Source organism: Bombyx mandarina, chromosome 17 (genome assembly GCF_030267445.1).
Source record: "Bombyx mandarina strain Sakado chromosome 17, ASM3026744v2".
Classification (NCBI taxonomy): Eukaryota; Metazoa; Arthropoda; class Insecta; order Lepidoptera; family Bombycidae; genus Bombyx; species Bombyx mandarina.
In genome coordinates, this window is record NC_143223.1 from 5,634,189 (window position 1) to 5,659,314 (window position 25,126).

General features: G+C 40.6%; 1 protein-coding gene across 1 annotated transcript in view; it reads right to left on the reverse strand.

The window, feature by feature from the left end:
- The window catches only part of LOC114253226 (uncharacterized), a 65,816-nt gene that overhangs the window by 35,776 nt on the left and 4,914 nt on the right, over window positions 1–25,126 (reverse strand). The window contains exons 7-22 of the mRNA XM_089734455.1: window positions 24,959–25,090; window positions 23,731–23,941; window positions 20,728–20,906; window positions 14,190–14,267; window positions 12,771–12,878; window positions 10,828–10,969; window positions 8,537–8,679; window positions 7,423–7,596; window positions 6,529–6,756; window positions 5,887–5,988; window positions 5,054–5,215; window positions 3,778–3,879; window positions 2,779–2,870; window positions 1,852–1,969; window positions 1,376–1,495; window positions 679–777 (exon numbers count right to left, since the gene is read on the reverse strand). Of these exons, the coding sequence (XP_089590581.1) occupies window positions 679–777; window positions 1,376–1,495; window positions 1,852–1,969; window positions 2,779–2,870; window positions 3,778–3,879; window positions 5,054–5,215; window positions 5,887–5,988; window positions 6,529–6,756; window positions 7,423–7,596; window positions 8,537–8,679; window positions 10,828–10,969; window positions 12,771–12,878; window positions 14,190–14,267; window positions 20,728–20,906; window positions 23,731–23,941; window positions 24,959–25,090 (2,190 nt within the window). The remainder of the gene's footprint in view (window positions 1–678; window positions 778–1,375; window positions 1,496–1,851; window positions 1,970–2,778; window positions 2,871–3,777; window positions 3,880–5,053; window positions 5,216–5,886; window positions 5,989–6,528; window positions 6,757–7,422; window positions 7,597–8,536; window positions 8,680–10,827; window positions 10,970–12,770; window positions 12,879–14,189; window positions 14,268–20,727; window positions 20,907–23,730; window positions 23,942–24,958; window positions 25,091–25,126) is intronic.

The following is a 25,126-nucleotide window of genomic DNA, read 5'->3' on the forward strand; positions in this document are numbered from 1 at the left end:
ACACTGCGAGCGAGGTTGGCCGTGAGTTCGTTCAACTGATTAATTAAAAAAATCAGATCCATGAGCTTCGGCAACCGCTTATGTTTTTATATAAAACTAGCTGTACCCATCCGCTTCGCTGGGCATTTAAAATTAACATTATTATTTCTCATCCCCACAAAGATTCTCATCATTAACGCCCCCGCAACTGGTGTAGGGAGTCCAACACTCATATAAATACTAGCCTATCCATTAAGTACATATATTTTCTACATGGATACTAAGTTTCAACTCAATCGGATGCATGGTTCAGTAGTTATAACGGAATATCCGTATAAACTGTAGTTTTATATATTAGTATAGATCTTACCATATGAAGTACCTCTATACATTAATAATAATAATAACAACTGAAGAGAAGTCATACATAGTCATCTGACCCCAAACAATGATTTCATGTACTATAGGAACCATACGGATATACGGACTTTTAAAGCTTTTTTTAAATAACCATATATAAACAGCAAGTAAACCTGTTCATCACACGAATGTTTGCCTGATGTGAGAATCGAACCCACGACCTACGGCCCCACCGAGTGCACTTTTAGTTCGAGAACACAACATAATAATAATTGAAACAATCATGATAGTGTTTGTTATATTATTATAACGTGTAAATATTTCTGATTTCAATCTTACCTTTGGTAATCCATAGAGCATCTCTACAACGCCAAAATGGTCACCGGGTCCAATATTTTTTTCTATCTTACGATTGTGATTTAGCACGTCACAATAACCCTAAGAAAGAATTAGGCTTTTTAAAGTGAAAAAAAATATTGTAAAATTATCATTATTTTTCATTTTCGTTTTCACACTTTTCACTAGCAGTTAGTGTATTTTGTTAATGGTTACTAATAACATTAACTGACCACTATTAGTACTAATGTTATTTTTACTAATATTTTGTACGCTGCTTTCAAAGGCTACATCTTGATACTTCTAAAAATTTTTATACAAAAACTAGCTGACCCGGCAGACTTCGTAGTGCCTCAATCGATAAATAAAAGACCTAAACTATTGTATAAAATAAACATAAAACAAACAAAAGGAATCCCTGTCCGACGGGGGACACCAAAATTGTTATTTTTATTTAATTCCGAGCATTTTCATATTTATCGACCTTTTAAACCTTCTCTGGACTTCCACAAATAATTCAAGACCAAAATTAACCAAATCGGTCCAGTCGTTCTCGAGTTTTAGCGAGACTAACGAACAGCAATTCATTTTTATATATATAGATAAACACATTATGTCCCGGAATAGTAAGAGCATTCTCACTCAACTATCACTCGCATTGTTCAACACGGATGATACAGATGTATTCAAACTACAAAACCTTCTGCAAGATATACATGTCCCGGCCGATGTCTGCAGCGTGCTGCACGATCTCATTGTCGGGCAAAACTATTGTTCTGGTGTTCGCTGCTATCGTCTGAAGGAAATCGCGATTGCATCCCTGGATATATGTACAAATTCTATATTGTATGCTTTTTGTCAACGATTACTCTGTTCTATTCATATCGTAGATCGTAAATGTGATTTTATGGTATAGCTAAAATTTTTGTCAACACTTAAAATTACTTCTGCTGTGTTTTTTAGCAATAAAATTAAATACAATAATTATATGAGTCATTCACTACTATGGAGCATGTTTAGTATCCAAAACGTCGGAGGCTATAAACCAAAATAATAAACTTGCGAAAACCAAAGAAAATGCAAAAAATAGGAAGTGGCTATTTCATTGTTTTATTTGCGTATTGTTGGTAGATTAGATTAATTAGATGCTTACATTAATTCAGTAGAATGATTTACCTGAAACAGCGGACATTGTAGCAAGGTATCAACCATTTCAATACATAGGATCTCTTGCTGTATGTTAGAGGACATTTCGTTAAATATTTTTTGAGTCGGAATAGCTTTGTTATAAGACCTGGAAATATTTTTAGCAATTAATTGATTTAGCAACTAATCTTCCCTTATCATCTAAATTTTTAAGTATTGGAAACTTCGGAAACAGTGTAATGTCTAGTAGTAGCATAGCATGTCTTTTTCTTCTTATCAGCCCACAGACGTCCACTGCTGGACATATGCCTCCCTCAAGCCTTGCCACAAAGACCGGTCCTGCGCTGTCTGCATCCATCGGATCCCCACGAACCTCAATAGATCGTCGGCCCATCTACCCACGCTACGTCTTCCGGTACGCGGTCGCCACTCAAGAACTTTCTAGCCCCAACGGCCATCCGTTCTGCGAGCAATGTGTCCTGCCCACTGCCACTTCAATGTCGCAATCCTTTGGGCTATGTCCGTTACCATGGTTTTCCTGCAAATCTCCTCATTTCTGATTTGATCTCGCAGAGAAACTCCGAGCATAGCCCTCTCCATTGCTCTTTGGGTGACCTTAGGACCTGATACCTAACCTTGAGACCTGATACTTGATACCTTTGACCATGTCTGTACATATAATTAAACCGTCCAAATACATTTAATTATGTCCATCCTCTTTTATCACTTGTTTAAAAAAGAGATAAAAATACATACTCCTGTAGGTTATAACTATAATTATGTCAACGAGAACTAAAGAAAATACAATGGATGGACAATGTGCCAATTTTTTGGCAGTCGGCGGGGCTTAGAAAAAAACGTAAGCACAGAGATCCCTTCAGGCGCGCAAATGGGACTTAGCAGCAGTACTTTGGATGCTCCGAAACTAAATAAATTAACAAACCTCAAAGCTCTTACCATTGAACGCAGAAAAAGTTTTTAACGCGTGCCTTAATTCTTTGGTTAACGCGATTAGCGGTTAAGAAATAGAATAATTCCCTCATTGATTCCTAAAATGGAAAAATTATGGTTTACTATTATTTTGCGGTAGGCAGCGGCTTGGCTCTGCCCCTGGCATTGGCATTGGCGTCCCAGGGCGACGGTAACCACTCACCATCAGGTGGGCCGTATGCTCGTCAGCCTACAAGGACAACAAAAAAAAATTTTTTTGACTGTAATTAATAGATAATAGTAGAAATAGGCAGGGTGGTGGTACCTGCCTGTGCGGACTCACAAGAGGTCCTACCACCAGTAACAAAGCATCTACACCTCTATCTACCTCTACAACAAGTATCTACATTGCTGAAGTCCATGGGCGACGGTAACCACTCACCATCAGGTGGGCCGTATGCCCGTCTGCCTACAAAGGCAATAAAAAAAAAAAAAAATAATAAAAAAAAAAAATAAAAAAAAAAAAAAATCTACACCTCTTTCTCAATTTAAATGAAATTGTAATTACGCTCTTCGCCCAATAGCAAGGGAGATATTTACGAGGCGTATTGGACCTCTAATAATATTAATAATAATATTAAAACTATTAATAATAGCATCATATACTAATAGTATAGTCATCCGTGATAATGAACATTGCAGTTTGCAGTTTTTCGAAACGACGAAAATAATTAATTAGTAATAGATAATAATAATTAAAAAGGTAAAACGACTTCATCAAAATTTAATGAGAATATCACCAATGTTAATCCAAGTCAACTAAATATATATTATTGAAGATAACTCAAAAACGATTGGTGATATCTTGATAAGATTGGGATAACACGAAAAGAAAAAAATAGCAGTAATTAAGAACGATTCAACCAAAAAAAACTGAACAAAAAAACATATAGGCACGTAGTAAACACAGAAGCTAACAAGCAAGCACAAGCACAGCACAAGAATATAAATTACAAATTAACAAACCCTGAAATTCAATTGTCTACTCGTTGACAGCATATAGACGCTACAAATGTTCGCTGTGTAATAACAACTCAGGTATGTACCAAAAATGAATAATATTGTAACCTGCAACAATAAATAACTGTATACTAGAGGTCCCGCAGTAGTAGAAATTCGATAATTAATTGGAAAGTTTGTACACTATTATGATTGTATTTTATACTCCTATAATCACAAATTTCGCCAAGGCTACACTATAAAAAATATATTAATAAAGACAAACAATATTTAATCTATTCTCATTTGATCACAAACGTCAAGAACAAAAGTTTGACAATAAATAGTATGCATGCGTGTGTGCGTCAAATACATGGTATGTAGTGTGTGTAATATTTTCTTTATTGATTTAATGTATCTTTTATGCATTATTTAAAAAAAATATTAGCATTGTGCACTTCTTCTCTATATTCTCTATAAGTGTGGAAAATTTCATACTCCTCCGTCCGCGCAGTTTTCGTAAAAAGGAATACAAAGTTTTTGCTTCACGTATTAATATATAGATAACTTATGTATATTATTTACAATTCAATCAAAAATAAAAATATTGTTTTTGTTTATTTTCTAATTTACTTTGCGTTCGATGAGTGAACTTATTAGAGAGCGTGCTAATCTTAAAAATATATTTAATCTATGTTTCTAATATCTACAATCGCTCTACGTTTATGTGAAGGGCTTCTTTTTTCTCAAACTGAAATCACTGGACTTACACTGCCAATCAGTAAACGGATGAATTGCAGTTGAACCAAGCGGTTTTCCTGTTATTCAACAATCTACGTCCAAATCTTATCAAAAAAAAACTCGGTCGAAGCAATGAAAGTGAAGTGAAGCGTTTATGGCGGTGAACCTTATCTTATCTATGACTTTATCTATCTTTGGGCCTAATGTGCCGTTAGCTCATGCTTTGGAATACAGTAGGCAGCGGCTTGGCTCTGCCCCTGGCATTGCTGAAGTCCATGGGCGACGGTAACCACTCACCATCAGGTTATGCTCGTCTGTCTAGCAAAAAAAAGCCGTCTGGACCGGAGAACACTCGGTTGCCGGTCGGCTGATAATTTCAAAGTCAATGCACACTGCTACGAAAACAATTTTATTATAATCCTTAAAACCATCGTCAACTAAGTTTTAACACGCATCTCACTAATGCTATTATAAACTTCCCGTTTTGTTAAATTAAGTTACCTTTAAAATACTGTTTTAGGTGAGAAGTACATTTTACTCATAAAAACTAAACAATAATAACCAGAGGTAAATCTGAAGTACCAGGGGTTAAATCGTAGGTCCCCGAGCCCGTAAATATAGAGGTACCGAAAGACAACGCTGTAAGTATCGGTTGTTCATGCTTTGAAAAATTCTTCATGAACACTTTCGTCTCCAAGTTTATTAGTTTACACATCCATGAGCTCTAAAAAGAACAAAAATGCTTCAAGTGTATTTCAAAAGAAATAAGATCTAAATTAGATAAACTTATTTTGTAGGGATTTTAGTTAAATGTACTACTACTAATAATGCGCTGGCGCTATGACCCCGAAGTGGGTCTTGGCCTCCGACAATAAACGTTGACATTCATCTCGGCGCTGCCCAACAGGTTGCCAGTCCGACACTTCGAGCTCACGTTAATATCCTTCCACAGCGTCAGACCAGCGGTACTGGGGCCTCCCTACAGGGCAGTGTCCCTCCGGTACACCCGCGTAAACCCGTTTTACAGCCCGAACCTGCTCCATACGCACTAAATGCCCGAAAAAGAGGCCCCTTCTTTAAAATTTTCAACTGTGGTTCTACGCTTGTTTATAATAGGTATGTATACAGGCAGCAGTAGGGCTTATTTAAGGACTACTCATACGTTAGGTACCATGTCCGATTCAAAGCCGCCGCCACCCGAAACATGTCTTGTTGGATCCCCCGGATCCACTCTCGGTGGTTTTAGGCACTTCAAGCACGGGTCCCGTCATTGTCGAACTCATCGATTTTAACGAACCACACACTGTCTCAAGTTGAGCCCCGTGAGTTCAGCGAATAGGTAGGAAAAAAATGTAATAAAAAAATATCTTAATGATTTGTAAAATTTGGGCGTACCTCACGGCAAAGTTTTCTAGGACACGCAAAAATATATAGCAAACAGCCTGACCAGTAACTGAATATCACAAACACAATCGTGAACCTCAAAAGGCTAAGGATCTGAAACAAAAAAATGAAATGGTGTACTTCGTAATTTTTAATGTTTTTGTGTTCAAAGTTAACTTCAAGTTACTGCGTACGAAAGGCCTGAAGGACTTAATGTGATACCACAATTAGTCGTCAGAGTTTCTCGACTCAAGGACAAAATGAAGAAATCTGTCAAATCTGTTTTAGTATTTAATTAAGGCAAATGGACTGATACAGTCTGCAATTCATGGTCGATCATTCATAGTACGTTTCCAGATAACTATTTTTACGCATCTCAATCCCACTTGGGAGTGAACTTCCCTTCAATGAGTTTTCTGAGCAACGTTAAACGATTGTCTGTGCCTCTAATTAATGATTTCTAAAAGGGAAATGTGGCGGTAAGCGTCCTAGTAGGTGGCCAGTAAGAAATGTATTAGAAGATCCGAAGACCGGACTCAGTGGTGTAAATTAGGAGAGCCCTATGTCCAGCAGTGGATGACAATGATGGTGATGATGACGGCAATTAAACAACAAAACAAATAAGCTTCTAAGACACCATCTGTAAGTAAAAACCTTGTGGTGAGATTTTAAATTATTTTTCCATTTTTCCATGTAATTCCATATGTGCCACACTTGTAAAATTGGGAATAACAGAGCTATTTGTCCTGTTACTGAAACGCCGTTAGGATCGATGGTATCCGTGAATATGTACACTGGAAATACTGATATTATATCAATGTAGAAGCCAATAGACTCCATTTTAGCTTCTGCTATCTCCTTTATGGTTATTTTTCTTTTGTTCTGAAAATAACAATGAAAAACATAACGATCGTAATAGCCGAAGCTTTTAGCCAAATACAAAATACATTGTTAAAATTAAACTAGTTAAGTCTAGATCCGATTTATCAACGATTTGTATTAGTAAGTCGTAGTAATGAAAGAACATTTTTAGTGGATTGCGAGAAAATTTTTATCCAAATAATTTTACTGTTAATTAAACTTGACTAAATCTATATACGTGAAGCAGAAAGTTTGTACCCCTTTTTACGAAAATTGCGCGAATGGAGGAGTATAAAATTTCTCATACTTAGAGAGAATATTGAAGTGCAGTGCAGAATGTTAATATTTTTATTAATTATGCATAAAAAAATCATTAAATCAATAAAGAAAATATTACAGACACTACCATGTATTTGACACAACACATGTAGAGATACACATACACTTTGTCTTTATTGTTAACTTTTGATATTGTTGAAAGTCTGTGGTCAAATTGAGAATAGATTAATATTGTTTGTCTTTAATATTATTTGTTTATAGTGTAGTCTTGGCGAAGTTTGTAATTATAGAAGTATAATAAATAGTCTTTGACAATAGAACCATAATAATGTCCAAACTTATAATTTCAATTGATTATACTCGAATTTCGACTACAGAGGGATCGCTAAATAATAATAATTTCATCACCTTCACAACAATAGCTGTAGTCAATTGTAAGAATATATTCAGAAGCAAAGCGGCTGTGACAATGAAAGAGACGACAATTTCAGAATCCGACTGCTTGCCTTCGATGGCGACTCGAGGGCACGTAACACACACATACAGCACCGTCATAAAGTGAATCATATCCCAGAAAAGCGTCTGTTAATAATTAAAAAGTAATTACATATTTTAGTCGAGCTAAGTTAGTGGGTTACAGTACAGTTTTTTTTATGATTGAACGATTACTGGTTTCCAGTTTCACCAGGACAGGTTGGCGAGCAAAGGTTCAGCCAGGAGGGGTGGGATTTGCTAACAGCTGCCCGAGCGCCTCCGAAGGAGACCTAACAACTCAAGAGCAGCTGCTTCGCGAATGAATCTACTACCAGATCAGAATCGCAACCCGCTGAGAAGAACCAGCGAGAAACTCAGCCGATTAGGTTGCACGTCGAAATCTTTGTCGAGTTCGACGAGTACGGTTACCAGGGTCCCTTAGCCTGCTCCTAGTGTTAGAGCTGAAGGCATCTACTGCCAGAGTTATTGGATCTGATGGATCCGTAAGGACGTATCTTGGGCGACGACGGTGACTGGCTCCTGCGTGATCAGGATTCAGGGATTCAGTACAGTACGGCAGTAAGTACGTACAGTAAGGCAGTACACTACAGTTATTAAGTTCTTTCGGTACATGTGCTAGGAAAACTTGTGAGCCAACATGGGTAGGTACCACCACCCTACCTATTTCTGCCGTGAAGCAATAATGCGTTTCGGTTTGAAGGGTGGAGTAGCCGTTGTACTGTTAAAACTGAGAACTTACAACTCATTTCTCGAGGTGGGTGGCGGCATTTACGTTGTAGATATCTATGGGATCCGGTAACCACTTAACACCAGGTGGGCCGTGAACTCATCCAACCATCTATGCTATATCAAAAAAACTCTATTTCAAATATTCTAAGACACAAAATAGTTTATCAAGCATATGTTATAGAATTGATAAAAAGATTTATCCAAAGCATTTATTTCTTAAAATAGAAGATTAAAAGTCTTATATAAAATCATTAGAAATAGGTACGTTTAAGAATAGAAGTATAAAATATTCACTTACAAAACTAGTGTCGGGCTCTAAAATCCAGGGGAAGTTTGATCTCAGACAGATACGGGGATAGTCTACTGTTGTAACATTATTAGTGATTTTATACAGCTCTAGATACTCTGTAGTGAATTTAGGCTTACGAATATTGTCTTCGTCTGTGAAGTATATATAAATTGATTACTAAATACTTACCAACGATTTTTTTTTATTGTTTAGATGGGTGGACGAGCTCACAGCGCACCTGGTGTTAAGTGATTACTGGAACCCATCGACATCTACAACGTAAATGCGCCACCCGCCTTGAGATATAAGTTCTAGTCTCAAGTATAGTTACAACGGCTGCCCCGCCCTTCAGACCGAAACGCATTACTGATTCACGGCAGAAATAGGCAGGGCGGTGGTACCTACCCGCGCGGACTCACAAGAGGTCCTACCACCAGTAATTACGCAAATTATAATTTTACGGGTTTGATTTTTATTACACGATGTTATTCCTTCACCGTGGAAGTCAATCGTGAACGTTTGTTGAGTACGTATTTCATTAGAAAAATTGGTACCCGCCTGAGATTCGAACACCGGTGCATCGCTCAACACGAATGCACCGGACGTCTTATCCTTTAGGCCACGACAACATCGAAATCGACGATAACACGAATGCAATTAATTTCTTCACGAATACATTATATAGCTACAATGAACTGGAATAACAAATAATGTACATAGATAAAGATTTTGTACATCAATTGAGGCGTACATATGTACATACATATGTCCCTCAGGTCTCGAGACAGAAACTCATAACAAAATCGAGCCAGACAAAAGAAAACTTTTGTTACATCTAATCCAACAAATACATGAGGTTTAAGTAAGATCAAAACATTTTCGTGTCTTATTAAATAGCCGTCAATATTTTTGTTTTGTTTCGTTTATATTTCAAAATATCATAAAATCTATAGCTTTTGAAATATTGTAACGTATGCGGAAGGGTATAATGGTGTTTTTACAGCTACCAGAGCTTAACGCGATACATCGCTTTCGCGTAGTACGAGATAGCACCGATAAGCTTCTGAATGCTTATAACAAATAAATGTTCTATAAAAAATATTTTCATAATAAAATTTCCAATTAAATGAATAAAGTAATTTTATTTGCGAACGATTTTGGAGTGTATTAAACTTCTAAAAGAATAAGGTTTTAATATTACGCTGCTAGTAATTTAGCTATTAGTAAACGCTAGCCTGAGATCAGAAATAGAGATATATGATCAAACCGGTCACTGTCTTCGTCGAACCCATCGATTATGATGAAGAGTTCGACGAGCAATCTAATCCATAGACAGTCCACTAGGTTTCTCACCGGATCTCCTCAGTGGGTCGCGATTCCAATTCGTTGCTCTGCTAGGGCTAATGTTGGCAAATTTTCTCAGGTTGAGCCCGTGAGCTCACCTACCCGTCCGGGCGTAGCTGGAATAGCCTCTTAGGCTACCAGCGAATAGGATTTTTTTTTTTATCATCAAACCGATCATCCCGCGACTACTTCCCCATTTTCCATTCAGTATGTTGGTGTTCCCAGAAACTACATAGTGAATATTTTTATCCGCCATGAATCGAAGTATCATTTGCACTAGGTAACGGCTGGTCCAAATTGGACCGCAATACTGAGTCACTGTCGAACTAGGCCAGATAACAATCCATGCTGGCATAGAAGGGGCCTTCCGGTAATAATTCCAGTAATACGTGAATCCACGAGAAGGAATTCGATGGTGATATTCTAAGCCGACCTTCCGCTATTATACATACTACTACCAATAATATTATAGCTAAATGATTATACTATTATTGCTAATTACTGGTAATAGGACCTCTTGTGAGACCGCGCGAGTGGGTACCACCGCCCTGCCTATTTCTGCCATGAAGCAGTAATGCGTTTCGGTTTGAAAGCTGGGACAGCCGTTGTAACTATACTGAGACTTTAGAACTTATATCTCAAGGTGGGTGGCGCATTTACGTTGTACATGTCTAAGGGCTCCAGTAACCACTTAATACCAGGTGGGCTGTGAGCTCGTCCACTCACCTAAGCAATAAAAAAAAAAGCTACGCCAATAAGTTTTGTGACATAACACCTACTTAATTTGAGAATATAATACAAAACAGCTACAAAACATTTTTGTAGCTAATCTAAACAAAAAGTTAATGTGTTCTATACTTTAAATTAGGTCACAATTATGGAACCATTTTAATGAGAGTTAGAAAATATAAAAGCGTTACAAATTGAAATGAAAGTTTTAATAAAATTATTTGTACCTGTAAAATACATGTGTGAATCATCAACAAATGCACTATCTTCGTCCTCCACTCCAGTTAAAGTGTCCTTCAAGACTTTCATAGGACGGTACCTTGCTCGAAGCAAACGTAAATCGCCTTTATCGTTTCGTGTTATAGCCTCCTATTAATTAATTAAAAATTATTATTTATTATTCAGAATTTGGCAGAAGAGTTATTTTTTTTATTGCTTAGATGTGCGGACGAGCTCACAGCCCACCTGATGTTCATTTGTTACTGGTTTTTTTTTTTTTTTTTTATTGCTTAGCTGTGTGGACGAGCTCACAGCCCACCTGATGTTAAGTGGTTACTGGAGCCCATAGACATCTACAACGTAAATGCGCCACACACCTTGAGATATAGTTCTAAGGTCTCAGTATAGTCACAACGGCTGCCCCACCCTTCAAACCGAAACGCATTACTGCTTCACGGCAGAAAATAGGCGGGGCGGTGGTACCTACCCGTGCGGACTCACAAGAGGTCCGTTTCGTGTTATAGCCTCCTATTAATTAATTAAAAATTATTATTTATTATTCAGAATTTGGCAGAAGAGTTATTTTTTTTATTGCTTAGATGTGCGGACGAGCTCACAGCCCACCTGATGTTCATTTGTTACTGGTTTTTTTTTTTTTTTTTTATTGCTTAGCTGTGTGGACGAGCTCACAGCCCACCTGATGTTAAGTGGTTACTGGAGCCCTTAGACATCTACAACGTAAATGCGCCACCTTGAGATATAAGTTCTAAAGTCTCAGTATAGTTCATCGAGTGCCCCACCCTTCAAACCGAAACGCATTAATGCTTCACGGCAGAAATAGGCAGGGTGGTGGTACCTACCCGTGCGGACTCACAAAAGGTCCTACCACCAGTAAAAGTTACCAAAGACAGACCGCTATGGGAATCGCTAGCGGACTACTTATAACAAAAGGCACACCAAACCAAAAGGCACCTGGTGGAACATAATCACTAAATGCTTAAAATTAATCACTTTTCGGAATTCGAAGTAATTGAAAAAATTATAAGTTAAAGATTATAAATGGTATAATTGATTACACAATAAGTACATAATGAAATCTCTTTTTACGGTTTTGTCAAATTTCTAAAAAAGTAAAAAAAAAAATTTATTGATTATATCTACGACCCCCGAAAACTGTAGACAATATAATAAGTACTTAAAAATCATAATAAGTACTTAAACGAAAATCAATATTCATAGCTGAGGTAAGCATTACGTTTTAGATCAGTACTTTTCAGTTTCAAATCAGATGAAGAAGATATGCAATCCCGATTACGTCCACTTATTTTTACGGCCTTGTTACTTCTCAATAGTAACAGTAAACTAGGTGAGCTGTTTATCTCCCTAAATCCTAAGCCTCCTTCTTTTTGACTGTGACGCCATCTAGTTATTAAATTAAATCTTGTAACAACTAAATCGGGTTTCAAAATGGCGTTATATCCATGAGCCCCAGTAACCGTTTGATTTTAGATCTGTTTATCGCTTAAACAGGTGAACAAGCTCACGGCTCACCTGGTGCTAAGTAGTTACCGGAGCTCATAGACATATACAAAATGAAAGTCGCGATCCAACTTGAGAAACAAATTCAAGTCTCGATTCCATAGTACAATGGCTACCCCGCTCTTCAAACTGAAGTGCATCGCACTGGAAACAGGCAGGGGTAGTGGTACCGAATGGAGCTTGGCCGAGACGCCCTATTGCCAGTAATGAGCCGTGAGCTAGTCTCTCCTTTTAGCCAATGAAAACAAGAATTTATTTCCAAGAATTACAACTAAGCTGATATGCAATATGGTGAAAAAGTTACACGTAACTCTAAACTATAAATATGATTTTACTATCCTATTTACGATCCATACAGTATGGTAGGCACGACACTAGTGAAATGCGATATTTTTTCCCGTGAAAGGATTACCTGTCTTTTCCGAGATTTATGGAGTCTATCCTGAATTCTTTCACGAATGTGCTGTAACGTGTTCGGATATTCAGCTATCACTCGCATGAATTCAGTTCTGCGTAATACCTTTAAAAAAAACAACCTTATTTTTCTTGCTAGATTTTGAGTAGATAAGTAAAGCTTTTGAGAGTTTAAGTACTTCTGCATTTTATGGGTGACAGATTGATTTTTAATTTTTATTGAAATAGTAAATTCTAATACAGAAAAATAAATTAAACGTGATATTTGCATCGTTTAAGTATTTTAATACCTAAATTTTGGTGTTAATCCTAATAAAAATAAAATGAAAACCATAAAACTAAAAACGGATGAGTTAAAACTAGTTTTTAGAGCGTGCACTGTATTTTTGAGTACTAGCTTCAATAAAAACTAGATTTAGAGCGAAGGATTTTCAATTCTTGATGTACCTACAACACGTGCACGGACGACCAGAATTTTTTGTGCAACTGCAACTAACTGTGTTGCCATACTTATTAGTATGTTCTCATACTTTAAAAACAATTATATAAAATTTCATGTTTAGGATTGTCCTAACAAGTAGCACCAAAAGAAGAAACAGAAAAGTTTTACTTTACTGGGGGTAGGACCTCTTGTGAGTCCGCACGAGTAGGTACCACCACCCCGCCTATTTCTACCGTGAAGGAGCAGAAAGGGGCAGCGGCTTGGTTCTGCCCCTGGCATTGCTGAAGTCCATGGGCGACAGTAACCCTCACCATCAGGTGGGCCGTGTGCTAGTCTGCCTATAAGGGCAATAAAACAAAAGCAGTCATGCGTTTCGGTTTGAAGGATGGGGCAGCCGTTGTAACTGTACTGAGACCTTAGAACTTATATCTCAAGGTGGCGTATTTATGTTGTCTATGGTCTTCAGTAACCACTTAACACCAGGTGGGCTGTGAGCTCGTCCACCCAACTAAGCAATAAATAAAAAAAGCCTCGTCATATGGCACGTTGCAATGGATGTAGTGCTGAAGATATTAGAGTTGACGTGAGGCAGGCGGCTGGTAGTAAAATTAATCCAAAATCCCTATACAGGATAAGGGAACATACTGCGCCGACCCTTCATTAGGTAGGATTAGAGCAAGAAGAAGAAGAAGCCTCAATTGTGTAGTATTAAGACTGTTCACCCCTCAAACCGTCACGCTTTACTACTTCGCGGCAGAGATAGGCATTATGGCGGTACCTACCCGTGCGGGCTCACATACATACGTTTTAATACAAGCAATAACCCGTATTGAAATTTTAAGCTTTTCAGCGGATTCAATTTCTATTTTACGATGCTGTTCTTTCATCGTAGAAGTCAATCGCGACCATGTTTCATTATTATAATGTGTGCAATTTACTAATTTTGGAATGCAAAAAAATCTCTATTCGACATACCTGAACTTCAACATAAGTTGCGGCTTTGACTGTAACTTTAGCGGGTATGGAATAAAACAAACTCAACTCTCCCAGCACCTGCAATACGAGTATAATCAACAGGCATATTTATCAATGATATTTATACTTTCATTACTTTTTTTTTTTTTTTTTTTATGATTGAAGGATTACTGGTGGCCCGGAGGCCTTTCCAGTTCCACCAGGACAGGTGGGCGAGCAAAGGCTCAGCCAGGAGGGGTGGGATTTGCTAACAGCTACCCGAGCGCCTCCGAAGGAGACCTAACAACTCAAGAGTAGCTGCTTCGCGAATGAATTTACTACCGGATCGGAATCGCGACCCGCTGAGAAGATCCGGCGAGAAACTCAGCGAGCTGATTCATGGGTTAGGTTGCACGGCGAACTCTTTGTCGAGTTCGACGAGTACGGTTACCGAGGTCCCTAAGCCTGCTCCTAGAGCTGAAGGCGTCTAGTGCGAAGGTTATTGGATCTGATGGATCCGTAAGGACGTGTCTAGGGCGTCGACGGTGACTGGCTCCTGCATGATCAGGATTCGGGGAGTAGTCAGCGGCGGCTACGATAAGACGATTATCATGACGTATAGCCTTATCGAAGTACCGTTCCGACGCTGACTTCATGTATTTCTGTATAGATTCGGGGCCCAGGTCGTCGTGTAGGTCAACGTTCCTCACGAACCACGGAGCTCCGACGGCTAACCTGCAAAAGCGGGATTGTAGAGATTGAAGGGTGTCTATGTGTGTGCGGGCCGCGTGAGCGAACACCACACTCGCGTAAGTCATGACGGGCCTTATGCAAGTTTTGTAAAGTGTCACCTTGTTCCGAAGGGACATTTTACTCCGCTTACAAATCATGGGGTAGAGTCTACCGAGAATAAACGCGGCACGGTCACGGACTGATTTTATATGCGGGCGGAATGTCATCGATGCATCCAGGGTAACGCCCAGGTACTTGACCTTCCTGGCCCAGGGTATGGATTGACTAAAGAGAGTAATTGGGGGTGTGAGATTCCTCCTCCTAATACGGGAGGAAATCCGTGTGGAGCTTCCCCTCTGAAAGAGCATCGCAGTACTTTTCGCTGGGTTGATGTCTATGCGCCATTTTCGGAACCACTGTCCTAGGGCTAGGGCTGCGCTCTGAAGCTTCTTCGCGATTAGGGACTTGTTTCTACTGGAATAGTAAACAGTCGTGTCGTCGGCGAATAAAGCTAAATGGGTCGGCGGCGACCGGGGAATATCGTTAACGAATAAGCTAAATAGGAGGGGTGAGAGGACAGAGCCTTGCGGGACTCCAGCTGTGAGAGGTCGTGGGGAGGAGCGGGTTCCCTCGACTCGATATCGAAAAGAGCGGTTCGACAAGAAGTCCCGTATGATGAGCACGAGACTATCCGGCACACCCATGTTGAATAGTTTGAAAATCAAACCGTTGTGCCAGACTTTGTCGAACGCTTTTGCGACGTCGAAGAAGAGAGCTCCCGTGTATAACGGTTTTGGTCGATTAAGCCCCACAAGAATGTGCTCCGTGAGGCGGTGCACCTGTTGAACGCATGAGTGATTTGTACGGAATCCGAATTGTTCATCGATGAGAATGCCCTTGGATGAGACGAAGTCTCTGAGGCGTTTGTAGAGCAGACGCTCATACAGTTTGCTTAGAGACATGAGGAGGCTGATCGGGCGGTAGCTCGTCGGATGATTTTTTGGTTTACCGGGTTTATGTATGCCGATAACGTCCGCTTCTTTCCACACCGCGGGAAAGATACAGTTCGCCATAGCGGCATTGAAAATAGATGCCAACATCACGATGAGTTGGACGGGTAGAAGTTTAATAACGCGGTTGGATATACCGTCGGAACCGGGAGCCTTGCGAGGACGTAGGTCTTTGATCAAGTCTTTAACTTCCATCGGGGTGACGGGTGGTAACGCATCCGAGGGTGGCAAGGAGGCTCTGCGTTCTACCTCACTGTCTACTAATTCTACATGAACAGGGTCCACGGATTGAGTGCTGGGCGTACACTGGGTTTGCAATGTATCGGCCAGCAGCTCTGCTTTTTCGTCATCATCGAACGCCGTGAGTCGGCCTGAGGGGCCTACGAGGGGGGGCATAGTTACTACCGTATCCGATTTGAGAGTACGAGCTAAGCGGTAGTAAGACCTTTGGGAGGGCGCGAGTCCTTCTAAGAAATCAGACCATCTGGCATCTCGAACTTCGGCGATGCGAGACTTTACGTCGCGTTGTAGGGCACGCATTCGAATACGATTTTCCGCGGTAGGATACCTGTCGTAGGCGCGTATCGAGGCGTTCTTAGCTCTAAAGAGTTCCCTAATATCGTCGGACAATTTGAAGCGGTAAAGGAAGTCCTCCGCTACAACTTGTTTCGATGACCTATCTAATGTCGAGGTGATGTGTGACGTTAAGATGTCTATGGTTTCAGCGGTATCCTGAGGAGACGGGGTAGAGTCCGGGCTAAACGGTAGCGATGGTGGATCAGATTCAGCCAGGCTGATGCCCAGCGTGTGCCAATCCACCACAGTCCTCGTGACGGGAACGGAATCGGGAGCGCGACCGAGCTTCATAACGACGGGACGGTGGTCTGAATCTAGCTCTGAAACTACTTCGATCGAGTGTAAGCGCAGAGTTACGTTTTTTAATAACGCTATGTCGAGTATATCCGGGCGATGCGCGATATTTAGCGGGTAGTGAGTCGGGATTAGCGGAGCGACGATATCGAAGGCGAGATTATCGACTAACGCGTCAAGCCGCCTGCCATTCGGGGTTGTGGTGTGTGAGTTCCACCTGATGTGTTTACAATTTAGGTCGCCCGCCAGAATGACAGAGCTCCCCATGCCGAGCAGCGCCTCGATATCACTGCTTAGAACGATCTTATCCGGTGGAAGATAAACGGACGCGATAACGATCGGCGCGTGTCCCGTCAGTGAGATTCGGCACACTGATGCTTCGATATTAGCGAGCGTGGGAGGATCGAGTGGGACGCAATGCAGGGCTCTTCTATAGTAAATGACGGTACCACCACCACGAGCAGAGAGCCTGTCGTTCCTGACCATGTTATAGTTCGCGATTTTAGGGTCACGGCGCGCGGGCTTAAGTAGGGTCTCCTGCACTAAAAAGATATCAATTTGATGGTCACGCAAAAAGTCAGAAACCTGATCACGCTGATTTGCGAGACCGTAAGCGTTAAAAAATCCTATCGTTACGGATAGGGGCTTTATTCTACTTATATACGCCATTGATTACCGGCGGAGTGAGGGGAGGACGTACGTATTTAATGACGCGTATACGTCGGCGTATTCTTGCACAACGGCGATAAAGTGTTGTGCAGTGGAGGCAGAGCGAATGGCGTCGCCCAAAGCGTTAACGCGCTCAAAGTTGATCGACTGAAAGAAGTCGATCGCTAAAGCGAGATTGTCGGACGCGGTCGGAGGGCAAGTCGCGGGAAAGGGACGAGTCACGGGGGCGGGACGAATCGCGGAGGAGGGAGTTGTAGCCGTGTTCATGTACGGCAGCGGTTTCGCCCAGGCCGAGACACTGGGCACCGGCGCCGGAACGAACGCTGGCTTAGCCTGCGACACAGAGGGTACCGAGGCTTTGATGTCTGGGCCGGAAGCTCGGAGGCGGTTTTGGCGGGCGACGCGGCGATTTATTTTCGGGGCTCGGGGGCATCCGCGGTAATTTGCGGAGTGACCCTGTGTTCGACACAGGACGCAGCTAGGCGGTTCCGTCGCGGTTTTTTGATCGCGAGTGCATAGGGCCGTGGCGTGATCGCCTAAGCACTTGACGCATCGGGGGCGCGCGTGACAGTTACGGGAAGAATGCCCGTATAATTGGCAGTTATGGCACTGGCTAGGTGTGCCTTTCTTGCGTGGGGTTTCGACTGCGATTCCGGAAAGGCTACAGACCGTTCGGATGTTGAATATTTGCTTACCCTCGGGGGTAGGCTGGAGGGCGACGAGAACCATATTATATGGCTCCCTTCCGCGGCCTGTGTGCATGCGGTGTACGGAGTTAACCGGTAGGCCTTGTTCGAGAAGGTCGGCCTTGACGAGCTCGGCATCCAACTCTTTAGGGATGCCACGTATAACGGCACGGAGTTCGCGCTCCTCCTGGAGCGTATATGTGTGGAAACTTATACGCTCCTTACGGAGGTCAGAAGAGAGGGCCCTATGGTCGTCGGATGTTCGAACCTTAATTTGAATGCCGTTCGCGAGGTTACGGGCATTCGTGAAATTGATATTTTTGGCCTTAAGGGCCAGGGAAACTCGTTCCCAAGCTGCCTTCTCTTGAAGGATTACCGGGGGAGGGGTCTGGGCTTTATTTTGTGCCACCGGACGCGGCGACGGAGTGGCACGGGCTGGAGGCGCAACGGGAGTCTGAGGGCGGGGGCGCGACGCGTTCGCGGCTTTGCTAATTTTAGCGGCCGCGGGAGCTCGAGACTCCGCGGCACGCTTCTTACCCTTTTGCACCAGGGTGAATCCATCCGTCGATGAGGCGGGAGCGAGGTCGACCTCCATCTCCGAGTCAGAGTCGGAGGACGAGGAGGCGGGCGCAGGTGACCTACGAGTAGGTGTTTTGGACGGCGCGACGGAGGCCGCGGATGATCGCGCTGCTGGAATGGTGACCACGGCGGACGACGCAGCAGTTTTACTCGCCAGTATAGGCGACGCGGGAACGGCAGGCACGACGGAGGCTGCGGTGCTCGATGCAGAAGCTTTGCACGCAGGTACAGGCGACGCAGGAGCAGCGAGCTCGGTGGAGTCCACGAGAGGGCTCGCAGTGTGATCGGCCTTGAAGGCCTGAAACTCGGAAGTGAGCTTAGGGTAGCGAAGCCGGAGAAATTCCGCAAATACAGCGTCCATGATGTCTACGTGCCCAGGTGGGGCTACCCTGGGTCTTAGAAAACACTCGCCTTGCGGCGAGGCCCCAACTTCTCGGACCTGAGCGGTTCTATTGAACACAGGTGGCGATGCGGCACGATTACTGCAGGACAAAGAAAAATCACAACAAAACGGAAATAACAAAAAGAAACAAAACAATTAAACACTTCCAGGAAGACAGTTTGTCGGCAGATGTACCACGAACACAGAAATAACAAAAGGAAACCAAACAAATAAAAACTTCCAGGAAAAACACTTGGTCGGCAGATGTACCACGAACACAGGCCGCGCGAACAATGGCCGGGCTAACAAAAGCCGGGCGAACAAAGGCCGGGCGATCGAGTGGTCGATGAGCACGTCCGCGCGTGACGGGTGCCTCTATAGGAATGACTTTCATTACACAGAGTGACACACTGATACTTTTATTCCATACGTCTAATTTAAAGAAAATATAGCTTTATCATAAAATTGTAGTATTAACACAGATCGAATCTTATGATCTTAATTATTTTCTAAGATACCTGTATACGGACGACTTTCACTATGAAATGTTTAAAATGTGTCAGTTATAAAAATGAAAATTGCGAAACTATAAATTAGCACAATTACTGATGGTAGGGAATTTTGCAGTCTCATACAAATGTGTATCACACTATGCTGGCTTCTTTTCATTGCTACCGCAAAGCAAGCATTCATTCTGGGTTGAGAAGTGAGACTGTGTTTATAGAATAGAATTGAGACGACCTGATGTCTCAAAGTGGTTGTTGGTATTCACAAGTGGCATTCTCGTTGAGATGGCTGTTGGCTCCGGTAATCACTAAACAGCGGGCGGGGCATGAACCCATTCAGCTATCAGTGTACAAACAAAATTCTGTTACTTCTGCTACTGTTAAATAGCCTAAAGTTTGGAATAATGTATCTTCTGGCTAATAGCCAGACAGCCTATTTCTGTATAGACTGTCCAAAATCCTCTGACCATTTGAGGACACAAAACAAACACATTTATCGGCCCAAAGCTAGGATATTTTTTTCGGGTTAATTCACGCCGGAAGCATCCTAGAAAAGTAAATCCCCATAGCCTGAATACCAAACACCCTTCACAAAGATACGAATTCCGGCCTTAAGTTAAGACCCGACTTCATAATAATCACCAAATATTCGAAGAATGTTTTTTTTCCTACCTAAGCTGATAGCTTTGAGAAGCTATTTCAGCGTAACCTTAACTAGTAGGTGAGCTCACGGAGCTCAAACCTGATGACGTTGCTAACACAAACCCTAGCAAGAGCCGTGCTTCGCAGAGTCTACCACCGGGTCGAAAACACGACGCACTGAGAAGATCCGGCGCGAAACTCAGTGGGCTGTGTCTGTGGGTTAATTTACTCGTCGAGCCCTTCGTCGCAAGTGACGGGTTCTACGAGAACGATGACAGGTGCTTGAGGTACCTAAAAGCACCGTTAGTGGATCGGGAGGATCCGAAATGACGTGTTTTGGGCGACGTCGACTGCTTTCCACTATGTCCGCAGGATCGGGAATGTAGTTACCGGCGACCACGATGAGAGAGTTCTCGTGTCGTGTCGTTTTATCGTAGTGCGAAGAATGAACCGATCGCTCTAGGTAAGATACAAAATACTTACAGTTCCTTCTTTAAAGGCAATCATAGGGCTCTCATCGTCTTCATCAGACAATATTTCGAGGACGCCTCGTTTGACACAAATCATACCACTCTTCACAACTCCCTGACTCCAAATCGTTTGACCGGCGAGGAATAGCTCGTGTCTCATCAGTAAGGATATCTGACGCATGAAAGCTTCGTCTAAAAACATTGGAATCGTGTATAGAAGACGAACATCGCACTCAAAGTCTACAGCAGATATTTTGATATTAAACATCAATAGTATGAGGCATATATTCAACAGCATTGTTTTTTATTTACGCAGAAGACAGATAAATGCATCTTCAATCTCATGGTTAAAGGTTATGTGTAAAATAAATAGCTTAAAGTCTTTTCTGAGGAATTGACTTTATTTTTTAAAACGGGTGATACTCACGTGATATAGCGTCTTTAGGCTTCGTTAAACAAAATGTAAGCCGTCTGTTCATATGCCTAATCTTCAGCATTAAATAATGCACTTAATTTAATTTGATCGGAACGAAATAAAAAGAAGTTACTCATCGAGAAGTAAATTGTATAGAGTGCACATAGGTTGTTATTATTTAGCATGGTCAGTACATGTTTAAAAGACTTGATCGTAAAAGCCGTAGTATTTTATCATCACATAAAATTTCATACAAGATACAGCGTTTATGTATATAGCAAATGAGTGTAAGTAACTTCGTACATTGACTTTCATAAGCAGTACACGCGTAATGTCAAGACGAAGTCCGTAGTCTTAATTGTATTATAAAACGACTTTCCCACCCTTACAATGAAAATATATGCTTATAGTATTTTCTACGGGTCGTAGACATCATTAAAACTACTTTTACGGTTTAATCCCGTGTTACTATACTATCTATATACGAGTATATTATAAATGTTTTTTTTCAATGGCTTAGATTGGTGGACGAGCTCACAGCCCACCTGGTGTTAAGTGGTACTGGAGCCCATAGACATCTACAACGTAAATTCGCCACTCACCTTGAGATATAAGTTCTCAAGTATAGTTACAACGGCTGCCCCATCCTTCAAACCGAAACGCATTACTGCCTCACGGCAGAAATAGGCAGGGTGGTAGTACCTACCCGCGCGGACTCTCAAGAGGTCCTACCACCAGTAATAAAACTATCATTATACCATTTCCAAATATTCGAATTTCATAATATACAAAGCATACAATATATTTATCTATAATACAAATCAAAATACATGATTGTTTTGTGCCAGAAAAATCAGTATGGTAGTACGGCGGGTGTGCGGTCTCACAATATGTCGTATCGCTTACTAAGATACTGTTACCAGTAACAGTATCTTAGTGATCGTAGTGTAAGCCTATTTTACCCTAGACATGGCCTAGACTCGTCCTTACCGATTCATCAGATCCAATAACTCTTGCACTAAACGCCTTCAGCTCTAACGCTAGGAGCAGACTTACGGACCCCGGTAACCCTACTCGTCGAATTCGACGTGCAACCTAACCAACGTATCAGCCCGCTGAGTTTCTCGCCGGATCTTCTCAGCGGGTCGCGATTCCGATCCGGTAGTAGATACATTCGCGAAGCAGTTGCTCTTGAGTTGTTAGGTCTCCTTTGAAAGCGCTCGGGCAGCTGTTAGCAAATCCCACCCCTCCTGGCTGAGCCTTTGCTCGTCCACCTGTCCTGGTGAAACTGGAAAGGCCTCCGGGCCACCAGTAATCGTTCAATCATAAAAAATATGCCTATTTTCCGATAAACTCTTTTTCACTTATAATACCCAGGAAAAGTGAAGGTGTGCTGATATTTTAGATCGACGCCATAGACACAAAGTTAAATTAAATTAAAAGTTAAGAGGCAACATTTCAATTGCCAGCTCTCTAATGGCACTCAAAGAACGCGATCTCTCACCGACTATAATTAATTAACAGACGAGATACGAAAAATTCTTTAAAAACTTCGCTAATTATGTAATTTAGTAGCATTTTTATTCGAAATATTACTGAATACCTTTTTCAGATTCTACACATACAATATTTATGCTTTTGATAAGGTTTATTTTATAAGACTGTTATTGTGAATTTGAATATAGTGCGTGGAAATTGAATCCATTAGATCTATCTATGAACAGCTCTTGTATCTTTATAGTGAAAACAAAGATTCTTCCAAACTATATACATCCTATCACTATTAAAAGTAAAGGTTAGGTCAGCATGTATAACGACAATATAAGCAATGTCTACAGTTTTGAAATTAAGATTTTCAACAAAAAAAAAACAAAATCGATTTTAAGTTTTTATGATCAGAAGAGAAAAAAGCGTGCTTGTAAATCTTGTCCAAACAATGTAGAATCTATAATAACCATACGTAACATGTTTATATGTACAAAACAGTGTCCTATTTTCTCGATTTTATCATTATATGGAACGGTTTGATTATTACGATAACATCAATATAATGATTGAAAATTACCACAAATTTTCAATCATTTTGTCCAATATTAGTAACACAATGAGAACCTAATTATTGTGGAGTATAGTTCGTACATGTACAGCTGTAATTCGAATGGTAGGTTTGGGTTGATGAATAGTATTCATTGATACTTTTTTGAATTTTACATAATATTATGTTTCGAGATTAGCTAAAAATCGATTCAGATCATTTTAGTTTTTTATTCGGTTTTCACGGGTTACGGGTGTAATTAAATATTATTGTAGCTATCTACATACGTATCTGCCGGATGAAATAATTGATTTACATATAATAGCGATGTAGAAAGGTAGGCCACAAAATGATATGATTACAAATTTTCATAGATAAACTTGAGAGATGAAATAAAGCTTCAATTCCAAAATTACAGGTGTCTTTTTGAATTGGATTGAAATGATTTCTCAAGATGGCAGTGCTTATGAATGCAGACTCGCAACACCACTCTCAAATCACTATATATATAAATATGTATATAGTGTATAGTGTACAGTGATATTAAACTCACTTAGTCAGCTTACCTGTATCTCTAAATAATATTGAATCATGAAAGTGTCCAACATTCAAATCAAAGATCAGCTCCATTCGTAAAGAGATGGGTATTTTCTTCAACAAATCAGATCTAAGAACTCCGTCTTTAATTTCCCATATTTGCGTTTGGTATTTTTTTATTTGTTCAATCAACTCCGTCGGGGCCCCGCGGAATTTCAAGTAATTCGTCATGTGTTGGTACTGTAATGATAGAAACAATTTATTGTTCTGTATATAGACAAAACCGTAGATGTAATGAAATAAACGCAGACTTTTGTCTGCGAACATATCAAACAAATAATTTTATGACGAAATGTATCTAAATTGAAGTATTACGGAATCCTGTAGATTTATAATTTTTTTATGATACTGCCATAATGAGTGACAGTAGATTATCTTCACGCAGAGTGGTTTGGTTGTTTAGTGCCTACAAAATCAAATACGATAAAGTAGGTATCACCAATACTATATTGCAAATATACTAACAGATTTTAAAACAACGGTCTATACAATAGGAATGAGTTGTTCTTTGTATTAACAACTAATTATCTGAAGAAAAGGAAGCTAAAATATGACACTTATGGATATGCGTCTGCTTTTTTTTGTGATTGAAGGATTGGAGGCCTTTCCAGTTTCACCAGGCCAGGTGGGCGAGCAAAGGCTGAGCCAGGAAAAACGTCTGCTCTTTGGTCATGGTCTAGTCTACTTAAGACCTTTGGTAATCGAGGTCTGGGATGTACTTATAATCATATGTTGCATGTTAGCTTTTTAATTACTATTATTATATGAGGGTAGGTTGTAGCTACTTTTAAAGCGGAAAAGGTTCTTGGCGCTTTTAAATTGTGTGTCACGTAGAGAAGCTCTCTCGGTTTAAATTATAAATCTGTTCCACTGTTCGATTCATTCCTTTATTTTAACTTATTGCTAGAAAATTGTAGTTAGAAAATAGCATCTAAGTGTAATTAAATCTTATTGCTAAAAACTGTTCACTTAAGACTCCTTTTGGAGAAGATTTTTATTCTTTTAACAGTATTTCATGTCAGTGTCTATACTTGTTTATACATTTTAAGTACCGCAACAGAGGATCAGCTCAGGATCAGAGCCGGTTGATAAATGTCCAAAAATTGTCGTTAATTATTTCTCGCCTTAACCAACCATAACCAACCATGTTGGACTATTAATTATTAATTCCCGATATGAAAAACGCAATATACTCACTTTCTCCATGAAACATGATCTTCGTTTGTCTTTGAGGACGAACTCCCAAACCAGCGTGCCAATAAAACGATACCTCATGAATACGTAACCAATAAAAGATAAAGCTGTCGTCAACCATTTTTCATAAGATGACTACAAATTTAATTTAATCCTCTTTATTTTGTGATA